The 20,473-nt window shown below is 33.0% G+C and overlaps 1 protein-coding gene across 1 annotated transcript in view; it reads right to left on the reverse strand.

Annotated features, from left to right (window-relative positions):
- Positions 1-5,644: 5,644 nt before the first annotated feature.
- Positions 5,645-20,473, reverse strand: part of HTR1F (5-hydroxytryptamine receptor 1F) — a 96,937-nt gene continuing 82,108 nt past the window's right edge. Inside the window, exon 2 of the mRNA XM_016145827.2 lies at positions 5,645-6,820. Coding sequence (XP_016001313.2) covers positions 5,674-6,774 — 1,101 coding nt within the window. The 5' untranslated portion in view covers positions 6,775-6,820 and the 3' untranslated portion in view covers positions 5,645-5,673. The remainder of the gene's footprint in view (positions 6,821-20,473) is intronic.

Genomic DNA, 20,473 nt, shown 5'->3' on the forward strand with positions numbered 1-20,473 from the left:
CATCAAGTTAATAATTAGCAGAATCAGGACTCCAACCTAGTCTTTTCTGATTTTACATCTAGAGAGCTCTCTACTCTAAGTTGCTGCTTCATATGTGATGAAAACGATTTATTTTTTGCCCTAAATAATATGCTGATTGAGAATAGATTTTAATAGTTGTTTTATTTTCCCCTTTGAATGCTTTATAATCCACTCAGCAATGTTGACATAACTTTTACTTCTATTCGGTTTTGCATTAGGCACTTTTCATCTAGTAGCAAAGTAGTTTTCTGGATTCTGAATGTGACTCTTAGTGAAACAGTGGCAAAATTTCATTTTCACTTACATTAACTAGGTCCCACAAAACACTTAACTAGCTAGCTAGGAGCTTTTCATGGTATAGAAAAGTTTTAAGCTCCACCTTCATTAGAATAGTTGAGAAACTTGCTAAGGACTAATTCTTGGGTTCCACTCTGGACTTACAGACTTAGAATCTTTGGACTCTGCCTTTATAACCAGTATCTCAGGTGATTCTTCTGTATACCAGTTTTAAGAAATCTGAGATTAGAATTCCTCCTTATTCCTATTGAAGAATTACTCTCCTCTTGCTCTCTTTCCTTCTTCAAGTTCAATGGTTTGTATACCAAAAAGATCCCCCTTCTATTTGAGTCCTTAACATTTGAAAAATGAAACACACACACACACACACACACACACACACACACACACTGCTGCTAGGGCCACAAATCCCCTCAAATCTTAGCCAAGCCAACTAACATGAAGAAGAAATGGTTAATGTGTGTGTGGGGGGCGGGGAGTGGGGGAGGAAGGGGTAAGGAGGACTAAATTTTCATTCATTAATTGGGTTAGGGTGAGTGAAACTCCAAGGCAGCAGATCCAGCAGTATAATAGAATTATAACTATATAATAATAATAATAATAATGCAATATATAAAATACATGATAGAATTATAAATTTTAGGAATGAATATTAATTACATATAGCTTAGAAATATAATGAAAAGGATATTGGAGAGCATAGAATGAAAGACATAGCAATCTTTGCAGTGTCTACATAAACTAATAAGGTCATTTTATTGCCCTTGCAGAGGTGGAAATTCTCCACGGCAGAAAATGGAAATGTGACTAAACACAAGCTTTAATGCAAGGCTACTTTGACAAAATTTATTGTTGCTGCTGTTGCTAAAAATAATATTATACATTTTTTTCTCAGAATTTTTATGATTTCTGGCCTATCCAAGGGGTGTTAATTCTTTGAAAAAATTTTTTATCCTTCCCAGGTGTATTTTGAGTACTATCACATTTTATACAGAAAGACATTATATGTCAATAACTGAAAATTTATTATAATGTTAGAAAATATCTCTCTCAACAAGTTCCTCATTGAAATAATGAGAGAAAGTATATTGATTCACAAGACCAAGAAAAATGATCATAGTGTCATAAGAAAACCTTTTCTTTATTCATGACAGAAATATTAACTTGCCTTTAGAAATATTTTCTTGTAAAATAAAGATCTGAATATAATCATTTTAGTTATTAGGAGCATATTAGAAACACACATTTTCTGAAACAAATTACTTTAAGTGGACACACTTTGAATTGAACAGGATTATTTTTGAAGGACTTTAGAATATGTTAAAGAAAAATTTGTAAGTTTCCTTTCTACTGTAATACAGTAAAGCTGAATTTTCACCCGTACGTCAAAAAAAGTCTTATATAAATTAATGAGAAAATTTTCCATTCCTTGGAGTAGAGAAAAGCATGTCACCAAGAAGCATATGACCACCACCACTTTCATAACATTTGGTGGAGCAAGCCAATGCATTTTCTAGTAATTGGCTTCCAATTAGTGATCCTTTTTTTTTTTTTTTTTTTAATGACACACAACTCTTGGCTACAAAGGGGCAAGTTTAAAATTGAGTCTGTGAATATAGGAAATTTTTATATTTGGAACTGACAAAGCTACAAAGCTGACATAAGCAAGAATGTGGAAGTGGGCCCTCAAGTAGCTTCTCTTCACTTGCAAGCAGGGAACGTGCATACCCTAGAGCACATTGGGATGAAGGGTTTTGGAAATCAAGTTTACCAGAACAGAAAAGCGAAGTTGGTTTTGGAAATTCAGTATGGAAGCTGAACCATCAACTGCTGGTATCTGGATAAACTGTTTGTGCTATGGGTTTGATCTTGTGTGTTTATTGTGAAACAAAATAAACAAACTATTAAGGTAGACAATCTATAATCTTTCTCCAGCTTTATAAAAAAAGACCACATTTCATAAGTAGAAGTTGGTTTTCAAATACAATTTATACATAACTATGCTGAATGATAGAGTATAGGACTGAATTTAGTTATATAGTAGTTTAACTTCCTGTCTTTCTTTTGTGTTTTGTCCTTACCTTTATACATCCTTCATTTAAAAATATTTAGAAGAAGCTGAGCAAAAATAAACCTCTACTTACTTTTCTGGTGCTTGTATATTTAAAATTGTAGCAGGAAGTTAACCTTTATTATCTAATATGTAATTGTTTCTATGGTATTTATATTTTCTTCCCCTACCTTATAAGTAAAAGATACACATTGTTATAATATTTTTTTCTGTAAATATCCTCAACTTTTAGTAACTGAAATTTTTCATTAAAATTTTTTTATTACATAAATCTTACATTTTCAAGAAAGTATATCATGTTATATGTAATCTGATCTTCCTAAATTGCAAAGAAAGTGCAAATTGCCGATTATTAGTTCTACATTTCCTGCTACTTCAAGATTATAAAAAGAAATCACTCATGTTTGTTCATGAGGGATGCCATGATCTCTATCTACCTCTTGCATATGAGGGAAACACATAATGAAGTGAAAATTATTGTAATGTACTGTGATCCCTTTGGTTAAAAAAATAGTCTGTACACACAGAAATAATAAACTTGATTCTACCTGGAGCTATGAAGTGAGATATCACTTCTTTGTCACTTACAGTATTGTTTCCCTAGATTTGAGCTTTAGTACAACTCAGAATAGTAGGTGCTATGTGTATATGGGTGAACCTCACCCAGTTCGAGATTTGTTCCTTTGGATTGATGGGCTGTGTCTCTTAAGAGTTCTCCAGTATAAATAAATTTCTCAAGTATATAAAAATGAATTAATTTAACAGATCATTTTAACTTTAGCAAGGCCTTTAGATGAATAAATCACAGAATCAAATTTTGGTGAGAAGAAGACAGAGAAATAAGCAGAAAAGGATAGGGACTAGAGCAGGCTTTGAATTGTTAACAGCCCAAGGGCCCTGAGAGATAAAGATAAGAGGACAAAAGAAGTGGCAGGAGCCTTAGATAAACCTCATCTACTTGTTAGTTTTGCTTGGGCCAGATGGCTAAGTAGTGCCTGTGAGCTCTGATGTGTCTTTATGTGCTTAACATAAGCAAAACTGAAGTCATCATTTCACCAATAGGCCCTTTCTCCTGAGTTTCTCATTTTAATTGAGGACAAGATATCTTAGTGACTCACATCTTTTTGTCTTTATATCCTATAGATACTACCTCCATACTATCTCTCATCTATTTTTTCCTGTACATTCTTATCCTCAGAATCAAATTCAGGACTGTATTATCTCTTGCCTGGATTATTCCTTTGCTTTCTAACAAGAAGGCATTATCTCCAGTCCCCTCTTTCTTTGAATCCATATACATATCTACCCTAATTTTTCTGCTAAAAAGTATCAGTGACCACCTATTGACAGACAGCAGTCAAATTGACAGTAGATGTCTTTTTTCTGATATTAAAAGTCAGCCACAATAATGACCAATTTCTCTGCTAATCTTTTCTGTTGTTTTAAGTACTTGTCAAACTTATCTTCCCTTTCATGATCATGCACTACAGAATACTTGTAGGTTGCAGTCTGAACTACTGGTGATGCCACCACCTGAAGAATGTTCTTTCCTTTCTCTTACCCAAATATTATTTATTTAATAACATTTTAGATAGATACTTTTGAAATGTTCTTGATTTTTTTCAATCAGATGTGATCAATTTTTCATTTGAACTATTATAATTATGTAAACAACTTCTGCGCGTGCCAGATCTTGTTTTTTTCTTTTCTATTTTTTGTATTTTTTTTTCGTTTTACCTTTTAGATTGTAAACATGTTAAGGGAAGAAACTGTATTTCGTTATTTTCTGTATCCTGTATATAGTACATCTTAATGCCTTATATAAAATAAAAACTATACAAATATTTATTAATTTGAGAGTACTGTGTTGCAGAGAGATAAAAAATTGATGTAATGTACCTAAAGCATCCTACCAAGAAAGAATGTTGAGAATATACATAGTGGTGTAGCTTTAAAAAAAGAAATATATATATTTTTCAAATGATCTTGGTTGATGGTAAGCCTTCCGAAATGTAGTTGTAACCTTCTCAGAAGCATAAAATAATCTATTTTTTAAAAGTATTTTTGTTCTATTGTTTTCAAATCCTTGTATAAATGTGGAAGAGAAACTTATAGAACTACTTTGGCTCACTGAACTAGTAGAATGACTAATAGGGAGATATATGCATATTTAATGATCATTTTATATATATATATAGTTTGTATAATGAATCTTTGCTTATTTATATTTATACCAATTGGAAAACTAGAGCTTTTCTTGAAGTCATTGGAAAGTTCTAAAGGTTTCTATCACATTCTTTCTATTAAAAGAGAAATAATATTTAAATCTAAGGTATGAAGCTGCTGAAGTACAAAATACCATGAACGTCTTAGTTAGCAATTGAGCTTATTAACATGAACAGAAATGAAATATATTTTATGTTCTTAAAAAGACATTATGAGTATAATAACTGATAAGTAGCCTAGGGTACTTAGTGTTTTAAATTTCATTTCTAAATAAACATGGGGCGAGTATAACACCTCCCCCCAACTTCCCACCTTAAGTTATTGCTATTAGGGTAAGGCTCTGATTTCAAATGTTGATAATAGATAGTTAAGAAAATATTCTTCTGAGAATTCATATTAACCAAAAAGAATATTTTTAATATGCACAAAATTCAGCAGTGCCTAACTCATTTTATGATTACTCTTTACTATCTAAATACAAAGACAATTTCAATCCTAACTTTTACATTTCCTCCAGCCATAATAACTAAGGGTTCTTGTCAGCTCCTTCTCCCCTCCCCTTTGCTCAGGGTAAGATGGAGAGGGGACAAGAATGGTTAGGAAGAAAAAATGTGTGCTTTGTGAGGAATAATCTATTCTCTATAAAATAATAGAATATGTAATAAAATACTAAGATTCTATAGAAATTGTGGATGAAGGTATGTTGTTAATTGAGCATTAATAGAATACTTCTATAATTTTTCTGAGACATAAACCTGGAAAATCACTGTTAATAATATATGTACATATATTTCCAGTTAGCATTTTAGGAACATTGCATAGACAAAATGTTGTTTTCAAATAATAAAATATTTTCTGATTTTGAATACTCTAGAAGGATGGTCAAGAGATACATCTTTAAATCAATCAATAAAGTTTATATTCATGTGGTTATTAAAATATAGATAATATTCTTATAACTTTAGCAATTCTAATTTATTTCCTTCTAAAAATTTAAATGTTTTATTCAGTAACTTTACCTCACAAAAACCACAACCCTTTAATAATGAACTTTTAAACTAACATTGACATCGCACAAGCTTTTGGAATGCTTTTTTGAAATCTTCATTAAAGATTGTATAAATCAGTGGATTTATAAGAGAATTAAGATATCCAAGCCATGTTAAAAAATTTGACATTTCATCAGAAATTTTACACTTCTCACAGACATTAACAACCAATTCTTTTACAAAAAATGGAAGCCAACATATTACGAATGCGCCCAAGATTAATCCCAAGGTAGTGGCTGCTTTTCGTTCTCTTGTGCCTGAGATCTTTTGCCTTCTCCAAGATTTCTCATGCTTGAATTCAGACCTGGGACTTTTCACTGTGCTGCGAATCTTATCAAAGTCTGTTGATGGATCGGATAAAGACTTTTCTAGCACGTAGGGCGTGGAGACCAGTCTAATGCTTTTCTCACCACTCTCCAAAAGGACTTGACCGTTCAGCTCCTCTTTGGCAATCCTGCTTGCTTGTCTCTTGTGGTATAACGTCTTTGCTGCTTTATATATTTTGTAGTAAAGGATCAAAATCAATGTCAATGGTATGTAAAAAGCTCCAAATGTTGAGTAAATGGTGGAAACAATGTGGTCGTGTTTGATGATACACTCATCATCTCGGCTAGTTCCTTGGTGTCTCCAGAATAGAGGAGGCATAGAGATAAAAATAGATATAATCCAAACTACTGTAATCATAATGCCTGCGTGCTTAGGAGTCCTTTTCCTTGCGTACTCTACAGCATCTGTGATTGCTCGATACCGATCCAAAGCTATAGCAGAGAGATGCAAGATGGAGCACGTGCAGCATGTAATGTCAACACTTAGCCAAATGTCACAGACTACTTGCCCCATAATCCAGCTCTCTCTCACAATATACACAATGCTGAAAGGCATCACCAAGATAGCTACAAGAAAATCTGTGACTGCAAGGGAGCAAATTAAGTAGTTGGCTGGATGGTGCAGCTTCCGGGTCACGATAATTGCAGCGATCACAAGGGAATTGATGGTCGTTGTCATTAACGCCAGCCCGGAGAGAGTGAGGGACACAAGAATTTTAGATGGCATTCTATTTAACAGTTCTTCTGAAGTCATATTTTGATCAGATGAGTTTAAGAAATCCATATTTTTTTTGCTTCAAAAGATTAATATAGCTGGAAAAAATGGATACCTGTAACAAAGGAAAGAAACCGTTCAGAGAAACCTTCAAAAATTTTTCTCTTCCTTTCAGAATAATTTTAAAAAATATTTATGTGTATGTTTCCCCAGAATATTCCATGGATAGAAAAAAATGAATTCAGATTCCAAATTTTCTTTTTCATTTAATTTAAGAAAACAATGAGAAAAGTATCAAACAATAACTTTCAAAACATTTCTTAAAATACAGCTCAAACAAAACAATTTTTATGAGTAAACTGTATTTCAATAAAATTTCTACCATTATAGAATTGCATTAAAAAACTATATTAATTCTAGCTATATTTTGTTTTTCTCTTTGTCTGCAGCAGATAAAGTTTAAAAGCACATGCCATTAATATATATTTGTGCATTATATAATGTAATAAAAGGCTTCATTAAAGATCATAAACAATACCATACTTAATTCAAAGTTACATTGAAAATATTACTATTGGGCTTATAGAGACAAAAGGAACTTTTAATGTATTTATGTCAGGATATAAAGGCTATAAAAAGAAAAATAAATAAAAACAAAATATTTTTAGTATATTTCTAGCATTCCATAATTATTTTATGAAATTAGGAGTATGTCAGAATGTCTTTGTGGATATAAATAGTTAATTTGGTTTAAAATGAAATTTAATTAGTTGGAGCCCAATAACTGGACAATGCTGCCCATTACAATAACATGTATAACCAAAAACTCGTTTAAGAAGGTAAGTTTGTCAGTAGTGAGAGCTCATAATGGCACGCACCCTGAAATGGAAATTATTCTTCTTTACAAGTCACCATTGTAAAGACCCTGTAACCTTACTTTGAAAGAAAATCCTCCAAATGTGGCTTATAATTTTTGCTTACAAGTCACATAAGAGCAATCAGTATCATCAAATAAGATTAATTATTTTTATATGTTTTTCCCCCATCAACCTTTTTCTCTTTCTCAAATAATCTTTTAGCAGCTCCCTAAATTTTAGGAAGAGATGGAGATGATAGAAACCTGAAACTTTATTCTAGTTATAACTATTATTGTGTTTCTATATTCTTTAAATAGTCTTTACTTTAAAGTTATGTTTCATCTGTTGGAACTAATAGAACAATAATTTAAAATAACTGATTTTTATTTTGAGTGCTTCTTATGACCTGTGTGTATATATATTTTAAAATATTGAAATACAGCATATTTAATATTCTACTTGTGTTTGGGTTACCAGTACTAAATTTAATTTTTATTTTCTCATATTCATTGAAGACAATTACAAATGTTTTGCTCCTAAGGAAACTGAATGACAGAAGAAATTTGAATACCTATTACCCAGAAAATGAGTACTTCTCCTATGTGTGACTGAAAAGGAGTTGTATATCTACTTGATTTGCCTATTTGTAAAGGGCAAGTAAGACAACCCCAGATAAAGAATGGAGGCTAACAGGTGACAGACTTATACAATCTGAGTACCTGAGACTAATTTAAAAAAGAGAGAGAGAAAGAGAAAACCCAAAACACTGTACCAAAAAAACTATTAAAAAGAATAAATGAATGCTGTAAAGTTGAAGGATACGAAGAAGAAGAAGAGGAAGAAGAAGAAGAAGAAGAAGAAGAAGAAGAAGAAGAAGAGGAGGAGGAGGAGGAGGAGGAGGAGGAGGAGGAGGCGGAGGAGGAGTAGGACGAGGAGTAGGATAGTACTCTTCCTCTTCTCCTTACTCTTATCCTCCTACTCCTCAACCCCTAAACCTCACCCTCCTGCCTCCCCCTCCATAATCCCCTCCATCCTCCCATAGAATAAGAGAAGAAGAAAGATAAAGTCTCATGTCAGGTTTGTGGGGGTCATTGCCATGGTTGTTCCTTAGCTGTTTGTCTAATCCTTTTACTGCTATGAGTTTCTCATCCATGAGCTCCTCTCCATTGACATTTCTGCTGCACAACTTTCTCTACATCTGTCTTTCTCATATTTCTAACATTTCTTGGATTTTCTCAAATAAATGATCTTATTCTAGCTTTTCTCCTGATGTTTCCCTATTTTTTATTGCAGTCTATAGTGCAGCTCTTGGACCTCCTGCTCTGGGCTTAATAACACTTTCCACGTTTTTCAGCCTGTTATGAGAGTTGTGCCCTATGAACATATTTCCTTAATCAATATTGGATCACAGGCCTGAGACATAATGGTGTGCTCATCAACACCATCAGGACTGTCATAGAAATCCTTGATATGTACTTTCAATATCAGTGGGCCTCACAGTCTTTAGATATTTTCCCTGGAAACATCATTGGATGGTGTGAGGGAGGTCAATGCTTACTCTGAAGCCATTTAGACATATCAGAAACATGGAAGATTAATTAATTTCTACCTTCCTTCTAATTCCCATCCCCATTCTTACATCATATAATTTGCATTATATATTCAATAAAAAAGGCTAAATGTTTTCTTAATTGGTTAATTTCCTTGCAATAGTGTTTATTTAGTTATGAGAATTGATTTAAAAATGCTGATGTTTGGCATGTTATAAGCAAAAATAACTTTCCACTTTCATTTGCCTAATAAAAAAGATAGTCCTCAAATTATATTTTGAATAGAATATTAAACAAGAGAAACTTGTTTGGAAAGAGTTAAGTGTATTTCCATAACAAAGTTATTCGGTAGGAAAATGAGCCAGCTTAAAATTAGAAGATAAATTATTTGATAATTTAACTGATTTCTCTAAACATCACATTGTGGCATTTAAATTAAGCTTAATAAAGTGGTAGTTGGTATTAAGGAAAAAAAATCAAAATGTATCATATAAATTCTATTGCAGTTTATAAGAAATCTTCCCATTATTAAATTTAAAGAACTAATTAATCTTCTGATAGTTGTGTTTATAGAAAACAAAGAAAACAGGAAAACAAATGTAGCCAATCACAATTGAGTTTCTTTATTTTTTTGTCTTATTTCCTTTGCCGCTTACAATTAGAATCTCAATAAATCATCTACCATCATTAACGCAAACATAGCCTCTTGTCAGATTCTTTCACATTCCTTTTCACCTCTGTGAATCCTCATGGTGCTAGGGACCAGCTCTAGGTTACTGGATGTAGGCCATGTCACACATGTTTCTCCTGATCTTAAAATATAGATTGCATTCTGTATTTTCAATGTCATCACCGAGTAGTAGTCAGGATTACTCTTTTCATAGAGCCTGTAGTCCTATTAATTATATGTAGTCTTCTTGATAATAACAAAGGATAAAAACATCCCAGGATTTACTCAGCATGAATACTTGCCAATTTATTGATTTTGCTATATTATGAATTTTGTCTTTCTGTTATACGTGGTTTTTAAAAAACTCTAAAGTTGATTAGTGTTCAGGTGTTTATCCTGATGTACAATTATATTGTTACCATTCAGGTCAAACTGTAAGTTCCTAAGGGGATAGTTTAATTTAATTTAATATATTATAAATAACCTTGGCGGGGGGGGGGGGGGAGAGTGTCATACACATGTAATTTTAGCAATAGCATTGTAAAAAGGCAAGAAAGTAAAATTCAATTCTATCAAGACCTCGTGAGAACCTACAAGTTGGTGGCTCCAATTAAAATAACAATATTTATTTTTCTGGGTATTTACTTCCCCAGGGACTGTGCTAAGTACTTTACATATACTAACTAATTTAATTGTCAGTGCTAATCTGTGAGGTGGGTAGAGTTACTATCTCCCATTTCATAGATAAGAAAACTGAACTATAGATGTTTAATGAACTTCTCTACAATAACAATATAACAACTGATTAGTGGAACAAAACTGTTACCTTATCACCATTTTACTGTCCTTTGAGATTTGTTACTTTACTTAAAAACTCTCTTCAAGTATTGAGGTCTATAAAATAACTACTTTTTCTGTAAAATAAAGATTTTGTTACAGAGTAACAGTTGTTTTCAAATGGAGGCAAATATCCAGTGGAATAACCTGCTTATTTCTTTCTGAGAATGTTTAAGATATTGACCAGGTCTAAATGTATAAATTGTAATAGTAAGAATTTGTTCATAGTGTTTTCAAATTTTATTTTACTTCCTGGATAATTCTGAGATTTTCTCTGGGTTTATTATATATCTTTGCTTCCATTTATTTCTTTAAGAACTATTTGAGAGCTATTTATGTGCTCATTAATCTTCTAGGTGTAAAAGATACAGAGAGAGAGAGAGAGAGAGAGAGAGAGAGAGAGAGAAACAGAGAGAAATAAGCAAACAAACCTACCTTCAACAAAACAAAGCAGCAAAATAGCACATTGTTCTTGTTCATGAAACAGCTAAATGCAAACTTATAATATAATCATACAATACAATAAAGGCATTATAGAGGTATCTATAAAGTGTCCTAGAAATACTGGTGAGGAAGAATTAATCACACCATGGTGAAACAGTGAAAACATTTCCAGGTAGAGAGTAAAGTATGAATAAAAGCAGGGGCATAAAAAGGCAGGATGCATTCAGACATGTGAAGTAAGTAGTTCAATAGGGACACTGCAAAGGCACATTATCACCAAGGTTGGAGGTGAGGGATGAAAGTTAACTAGAAAGACAATGAAGGGGCTGGCATGCTATGATCCAGACACTGGATTTTATTTTATTGGCAGTCAGTAGTATTCAAAATGTTTAAGAAGGGAAGTGAAAGGATAAGATCTGTGTTTTTGCAGAGTGAGATGTGCAGGTAGGGTGATACAGCTTGGAGGGAGTACTACTATTGCTCTAGGGAGAAGGCGTAAGGAAAAAGATTACAGAGCACTTGAGCAGGTAGCTAAAATCAGCGGCTTTAGAAGGCCATTGGAATAAATTTGGTCTAGGACTTTGTTATCCTCCATCAGTACTCCAAAATTAGAAATTATATTCTAGAGAGATAATTGAATCGATTCAAGATAGGATAGGGAATTAGATGCAGTCTAGGTTCAAAGGCCAAGGGAAAATGTTGGTGGTGATACTGGATCAATGTCAGTTTTAGAAAAGAACAGACAAGAGAAGTAATTCAATGAGGAAACAGGCCAAGGCTGAGTAATTCGAGGTCTTGATGAGATAAAGGAGCAGTTTTAATGTAGGTTCAGGTAACATGCAAGGATGAAAAAAGGAGAGATTGCAGTTACACTCAGAGCCTGGAATTATAGCATTTCAAATTTAAGGAGTGATTCCAGGGCTAGGATATGAAAATGTTAAGAATTGCTCTCATTCCTTCAAACCAGTAAGGACTTGCTTACAGGGAGCAATGTGGGTTTTCACAAAGACTTTACAGCATTTGTGAAGTCAATGCAATGTTGCTTGCATTTTCCATGTATGTGTATAAATTTTCATTCTCTATTTCTTCATCACTGCTTGCTAGATCGAATCTCTAAGTCTCTTAAATTCTTGTTCTTTATATACTCTGTTCAGATTTGTCAACTCAACTGCCTTTTTGGTTTTGGAAGCCCAGCCCTTCCTATCTCATCTTGCTTGAACTCTGCCCAGATCCAATTTAGGTGACATGCCTGTGATTCTCAGACATCAGACTAAGTGTCATTCTTACCCTATGGATTATCATTCCCTTAGTTTGTGCACTGGATCTAATAATTTCCATTTCTCTCATACTCAGAATACATTCACTCTCTCTCCTGCTCACCCAAAACTCAGCTAATTATGGCACCAGTTCATAATCTTGTGCTTTGCTTGCGGTCAAGAAGCAGATGAAGCTCCTTGAGGCTGCGTTGCCTCTTGATTTAGAAACCCATGAACTAAAAAGTTATCTGCTCTGCAATCCCCAATATGTAATGATGAGTCAGGGACAGGATGCTTCCAATAGACCTCCCTTTTCAAAAACATGAGGTAAAGAGAGGCACATAGTGGCCACTGATCTGAAATCCACCCAGACAAATGTCAGAGTGCTCTATTCTGAGAGGTAGAAATACATCTTCAGAAACCCACTTCTGCTCCCTAATTTGGTGGCTTATTCCACTGTACTCTGTGGTTCTTGAATTCTCTGGGCTCTTGACTCTGCTCTCAGAGAGGTCCTGTTTTTTCTATGAGAAATAGCTCGGATCTACAGCTATGTAGACTTCTCAGCCTGCTTCCTGCTTATTATAGACAATCTTTTCATATTGAATTGTTTCTTTCCCCTTTGATGCAACTTAGTATAATTCTCTTAAAAACTTTGTGTTTCCTTATGATTCTGATTGGAAGTCACAACATGCCCCAAAATGCCACATTCATAATTTTTCAAGACAAACTTCTATTTTACACAGTAAATTAGGCCTGTGGGATGACACCTTTAAGATTCTTAGAAGCCCTTTTGTCTAGATGAGAGGCTTCACTAGGCAGCCTCTTAAACCTTTTTGAAGTCTTAATAAAGAATTTTACAGCTGTACTCTTGATCTGTTCTTTACCCTACGGCCATGTTTATACTTAGAATCTTTTGCTATCTTGACAGATCAGTGAGGAGAAATAGCTTTGTTTTCCTATTTAGAAAGCCTTAGTTCTTATATGTCTTTTAAATTCTCCTTGCAAACTTTAATTTCTTCCTTTTCACACTTTATTACATACAGCTGATAAAAACTATCAATTAGAACTTTAAACATACTGCCTGCATATCCTCTTAGATCCACAAATTCATCAAACATATTTAACCTTTTAAGTTACTTATAAATTGTTTTGCTACTACAAATCATAGATTGTTTTCTTTCTAGTCTCCAAGGTGGTTTCAGCACCTCCTTTCCAGGCACCACTAAAAGTTTGTTCTCAAATCATTTCCTCATTATTTTTTCAATTTCTCTATGTCACCTGGCCCCAAAGCCAATGTCATGAGTACTGATGCTGAGTCAACAAGGATGGACTGTGCTGGATTTTTTGTTGTCAGTTTGACATCACTCTGAGCTCCCTCCCAGTTCCTGCAGTGTAAAGGGGATGCAGGGAACTACATCTTCCAGAATCCCTTTCTCTAAAGAGTCTGACTTTACAGTTTGATGAGACTTTGAAGTTCCCACAATTTGGGAGGTAGAGAGGAAGAGAGCTGATGACTCTTTGAATGTGCCAGACTTGTGAGCAGACATTGACAGGAGCTTCTGTGTGCTCTTGGAAAACAGTCGTTGGAAAATTTCTCAAATATTTGAAAAATACAATAGTTTCCAAGAAAGCCTATGAGAGCCTCCTACTCTGAGGCTTTAGGCAGAGGCGCTTCAAGGTCTGTGTCTTTAACTTTAGGCAGCAACTGGATTTAATTAAATGTTGGGTTTCCTGGCCTTTCTCCCAAGCTTTGCCAACATTAATATAAACTCTAACATTTTCATTAAATCCCTTTATTCTAGCAATAGTTGTCCTGACTCTGTTACCCTGACAAGTTCTAGACTCATACAAGGAGATACATTGCTAATTCATTATTAGAAATTCATAACCAAAGCAGCTTTAACTATATCTTAAAAATATTAAGCAGAATTTTTATTAGAATCATTAATGAAAGTAGCTTTAACCATTAAAGTGTTTACTAGCTTTGACCAAATCTTTGACCAAATCTCGAAAATATTTGGAAAGGGAGTATTTTAAATAAAATTTACATATTCATAATTCTTTGCTTGAATTATTCTGTTATTGTCTTCAAGAGACATATGAGTAGTAACTACTACAACTGGTAAAATAATTAAATTGCAACGATAAAAATCTTAAGGAAAACTGCATCACATTCAATGAATACCGTGGAATGAGCTATAAATGCTATAGAAAAGGAAGCAAATACACAAACTTAGTATGCTATACTATTTTCCTTGTTTGACTGTGGCTGAAACCTGAAGAGGAAGGAAACTGAGTGTTTGTGTATGAGCTTAAGAGGGAAGGGGGTTTATGGAGGAGGAGAGGTTGTGAAGGTACTAGGAACTGATGCTTATTCCTGAGATTGAGACTTCAGTTTATTAAGAGATCTATCAAGCATTGTGAATAAAATCCACATATACTAGAGCTAAACAAAACTTCAGTGGAAGCCTGCCTTCCTCACTATCGTGAGCTCAGGAAAGTCATTTCAACTCTCAAAGACTCAGCTTCATTATCTGTAAAGAATAAATATCTGTAAAGAAAAAATAGTGAGAATCAAACCTTAGAAAGTGTTGTTGAAGATTAAATATAAATCTCTTAGGTGCCAGACAAATGTAAACTCAATATTTATATTCGTTATCTGTATTATGGAACTAGAAATCTTTACCTTTAGGGTTATTGTAAGCATTAAAGAAATCAGGACATAGGCCTAATCAGGTAAAAGGTATTATTTTTATTTTTACTTCAGTCTTAATTTTAAAGTACCTATAGTACCATTATAGTCTAATATCAAGATTTTTAATTCCACTATAAAAAGGTGACAGTGGAAGGAAACAACATTAATCACCATGAATGAGGAAAGATGTATTCTTTCAATATTTGAGTTGAGATGGAAATTTTGAAAGAACATGTTCATGGTCTTTCCTTCTTCTTTGCTTCACATTTCCTCTCCTCGAGTATTCAGTAAGACAAATAGTTCACTCCATAGTGACATTGGGTATAATATTTTATGTAAGTGGTGATCACCAGGAATTAAATAAAGAATCTAGAAATTCTGTAACTTTCCTGAAAAATTACTGAAAAGGTGAGTTTTAACTTTATCTTATGTATGAAAAAATATTTTTAAAAATTTCTTTCTAAAGTTAGTTATTGACAATCTGAAAAATAGCTTAATCTAGGTATTTAATTTTTTATTCTCACTTTATAATAAAATATTAGATTGGACAAAGTTTATCTACAAATTTATGGAGACAATAGCTAAGTTTATTTAAACATGAATAAAAATATCCTGGTAAATTATTTGGAAAAAAGTCACATGCTTAGGATGTGTTAAAATTTAATGAAAGCTGTTTTTGTGAAGTTAAAAAAATCTAATTTTAGTGGTGATATTTAATTTAACAACTTTAACCTTTTTTATGTGTAATTATTAACCAAACTAAGCTGGCAAGGTTGAAGTAATTTCAAGCATAACAATCTCTTTTCTTTTAATTCCTCTCTCTTTCCTTTCTTTCTTTCTTTTTTTTAAATTAGCACTAAAAGACAGGTGACTGTTTCTTATATTTTATGCAAATGTAACTAATGGAATGAAAGCTATTTAACTTAGTCATGATGTATGCTCTTCTATTTTATTCTACTTTTTAAAATATGTTAAATCGGAAGAATTTCTCTTCCTTTTCTTTCATCTTTAATTCATTTACTCTCTTTTGACCACCTTTACTTAAGCTTTATAAAATACATATTTACATCTAGTTGGTTTAGGTAGTACCAGCTGCCTGAGTATCATAAATAAAACAAATGCTTAAAATTGATTAATTTATTTAATATCATTGGGTCAATGGAGCTGGTGTACAAAGCAGAAATCTAGTAACATAGCATAAGTGCTTGACTGCTGTCATATGAAATTAGGTAGTTGATTTGTCATCTTCAATTAAGAATATTATAGAATATTCAGCATTGAACACAAGGCAGATATTATAAAGTCATGATTTGGAGCTCCGCTTAAATGCAGTCTGGTTCTCCAGTCAGCTAGCGAACCAAGGCTTTTAACTAAAATATGAAGAAAACCTTAACTTTTCAACTTGGATAAGACAAGTAATGCTTGACTAAGATGTTTAGCTCAAAAACACACTGGTTTACCATAAATATAAAATAGTAAGTGACCACAATTTTAAATAAGATAGATATCTTTCTATATTTATTTTATTTGGTTGGCTTTACTTAATGATGTGGAATGTAATATCTTGTTCATCTCAATTTTACACAGTAAAATATCTTAGAATGCCAAGATATGAATTAAAGCACAGAGTATGGTTAAGATAGCAACATCTTATGATTCAGCCTCGTGATAGTTATGAGAAATTTGTCTATATCTGAATGACAAGAAAGAAGAACTCTTCATGTACATTGACAACATTTTTTTTTTCCATTTGAGAAGACTGAAATTGATACCAATTAGTTTTTCTCTTCTCCAAGGTTTTCGAGCTAGCTTCTTAAAACATAAAAAGCAGTTCTCTTTCAGTAACCTCAACCACTTCTATCCTTCTTTTACTTTAAATGCTATTATAATTGTGGCTATTATTATTATTATCTCTAGATTAAAAGCATTTTAATAAATGTACTTGGAAATGATGCTAGTAAAGTCATATGTTTTAGAGGATATTATAAAAAAGTATAGCGTGTTGATATTTCAGAAATGACATGGTTAAATGATAATGATTTATAATTTACCTAGTAAAAACTTAGCATAGAAGAAATCTAAATGTTATCTGAACAGAATGACAAAATATTAGGGAATACAAAGTTGAGCCTAAGTTTTGAGCATTAGTCAATCAATATTTATTAAGCAATGTCATATGTGTTATGTTCTGAATGTAATATATATATATACACATATATATGTATATATGTATGTGTGTGTGTATATGTACACACACACACACACACACACACACACACACACACACACAAGATGCAGTCCATGCCATCAAGGAGTATATAGTTTATCAGTAGTTGGGGCAAAGAGACCTACAACTACTCATCAAACATTTATTTAGTTTCAGCATTGTAGTTGGCACTCTGAGTATAAAAATGAATGTGTCCTAAAACATTTTCTCTAAGAGTTTACTATTAGGTTGTACAGATTATCACACTATGTTGAGATAATATATTATAGTAGTCATTTACAAAAAAAAAAAAATTCCAGGCATCTAAACCTTTTTTTCTTATAATAGTAGAGATGTTAACAGTTATATTTGTTGGATATTCAATATTGAAATGCTTTTATATGAGTTAGCAAATAAAATGTTAAAAATTCTACCAGTTTATCTAATAACATATACTCTGAAATAAGCTCATTAATTCAAATCAATAAGACAATTATTGAAGTAGTGTTCTCTTATTCACACTTAAATGTGAAAAATATGTAGGCACAGTTTCGAATACAATTGCTGTTAGTTCATTAGAATTTGAAGGAGGATTCAAAATGAGAAACGGTATTACTGCTTTTAAGAAATTATCTCTACTTCATGAAACTTCAAGTTCTGCAAAGATGTTGACCCTTGGTGGGTAATAAGACCTGGATGTGATTTCTACACTGAAGCTGGTTTCCCTGGCTGGCAGCTGAGCAGAGAACCAAGGTTGCAGCATGGGCAGGAGCAATTATTGCCTGCCGCTCTACTGGTATTTGACATACCAGGTGTCATGTTGTCATTGAGACCTGTCTCTGGGTCTAGGTCTTGTGGGAGTCTGAAATCTAGGTTCATCCCTGGCCATGGTGCGCAGGCAGGGTGCCTAGCAATGCTGTTTATAGTTTTCCTACTTACACAACATCTTTGTAATTAGTCCCTTTGTAAAGAAATTCTGTTTGAATTATCCTAGTTTGAGTGTGCCATCTATTTCCTGTTGGGAACCTGACTGAAAATAAAAATCGTAACTCCCTCTGCAATGATTGTAACTAACAATGATTCATTTGGTAGTAAGCATGTAACCAAAGACAAATGAATCTTAGTAATTTTATGGGAGTTTCCAGGAAGGGAAATTTTAATATTAATTTTTCCACTGGACATATAGCTGTGATTATTTAAGCTTGGATCTCCTGAAATACCTTTGCCACCACATAAAGCCAGAGAATGAAGCCAGTGCTAGTAATCTGAAACGAACTATGTGCATTAGTCAATGTATAAAAACTATATATTGACTAATATAATTAGCATATAAAAAGCCATGATTATTCACAAGAGGTAGCAGTTCTGCCTGAGAAGACCAGGAAAGACCTTATACTGGAGTGTAAACTTAAACTAAGATTTGAAAAATGAGTAAACTGGATTGTGTGTCTTGTTGTGGGATAAGCACAAGGTGGCAAGGGAGTTGAGAATGTTAGCAGAAAAGTAGCTAAAGTTAAATGATTATGATCCCAACTGTAAATTCAGTGCCAGGAAAAATACCTAATATGTAAACTTTCAATAAATACTTTGATAAACTTGTTATTGCATGCTCCCTCAATGCCAGGGTTTATTCTGGTAACACGATTTTGATGTAAAAAAAAATTAATTCTTTTTCTGGAGAAACTTTAAGTTAAGAGTTTGAGAATAAGAAAAGAAACACAATTTCATGTGCTATGATAAGTGTTATTTAAGAGCAAAGCATAAGGGCTTCTATGGAAGCAGAGGACTAATCCAACGTAGCAGCAGGGAAAGGGGTCAGAGGGTATGAGGCAAGATTTTAAAACACAGACTGATTTCTTGACTTCTAAAGTAGTGCTGAATGAAAGATTTAAAGAGCTGGTAGGAGAGGGAAAGATGTGGTTGGGTAATGGAGAAACGTGACCTTTTCTCTCAGCTCTGGTGTCTCCACATTGTCTGAAGGGCGTGGTTGTTGATAGGGGAGCCTACTCAGACTTGTCTTCCAGACTCTGTATACTCCTGTCACTGTTTACTTTGCATATATCCATATTTCTACATACCTAAAGTGTAACAGCCTTTCTAAAACAAAATTTACTTGTATCATTTGACAATGATATTATGGTAGAATGTCTATACTACTCAGGAAATGAAATATATCTAAAAATTCTATTTATTTCTTAGTCACTTGTTTCCAGCTCACTTGAAGTATTGATCTTTTGCTTAAAAAGGCTTTAAAAACCATAAATATGAGTTCTATAAATAAAAAAGTTCAATATATATCATATAATCCATTTATGTTTAAATTTTTTACTACCAGAATAGATTTAGCTTAATAGTTCAATGATCTGTACTGTAATAAAAGTTTTCAAAATCAATGGATCATATCAATAATTCTGGAAGCAAACCCCCTTTGTAGGTTCTGCAAGCAGAATAATTAAAAGTATATGAGTTAATGTATTTGAAAGATTTTTCTAAGCCTTGTCAAAACAGAGTTGTCTTTTATCTTATGAGTTTAAAAAAGGGTATAAACAATCTAATTAATCGACAAATATCTTTTTTGAATCTTAGATTGCTGATAAAGTTGGTTTTTTTTTTGTCATTTGGGTTGACTCATCAACTTAATATTTAAATTATTTATCATTTTCTCTCAAATGTCAATTGTCATAAAATGAAAAGAAATTACAATGCAAAAGGTGTCCATGTGACAGACCATTATTATTCTATCAAAGCTGAAGTTTAACATGCAATAGAAATAAAGTACCACATTTAGCAATCAGTATTTTCCTTTGGATGGAAAAAGCTCACAAAAGTGGGAGAAAGAATGATTCAGAAGTTAATTATGCAACTGTTCTGATATCTTTCTTGCTGTCCTACTCCAAGAAGAGGAGGACATTATATGAAGTCTTTATAGGACATTTTATTTTAGTAAAGAATTCAAAAGGTCATGTGAGATACAGGGGAATTAAGGACAGAGCAGCGTGTTAGTTCCAGTTGATGACATTCTAATTTAGGTAGGGACAGCCTTAGTCAATACTTTTGGCTTTGACTCACAGAACAATTCATGGGCACATGGTTATTCCTTGCCTTGATCCCTATTGGCTAAATTTGTATTGCACAAGCCTTATAAAATGAGTAGTTTGTGGATATAATACTTGACATTTGTGTTAATTCTGTGCTTGCAGAGTATCCTCAAAATACATGACCTTGCAAAACTTATTGCTCATAGGGTATGCTG

This window comes from Rousettus aegyptiacus, unplaced genomic scaffold (assembly GCF_014176215.1).
Source record: "Rousettus aegyptiacus isolate mRouAeg1 unplaced genomic scaffold, mRouAeg1.p scaffold_m13_p_4, whole genome shotgun sequence".
In the NCBI taxonomy this organism is placed as follows: domain Eukaryota; kingdom Metazoa; phylum Chordata; class Mammalia; order Chiroptera; family Pteropodidae; genus Rousettus; species Rousettus aegyptiacus.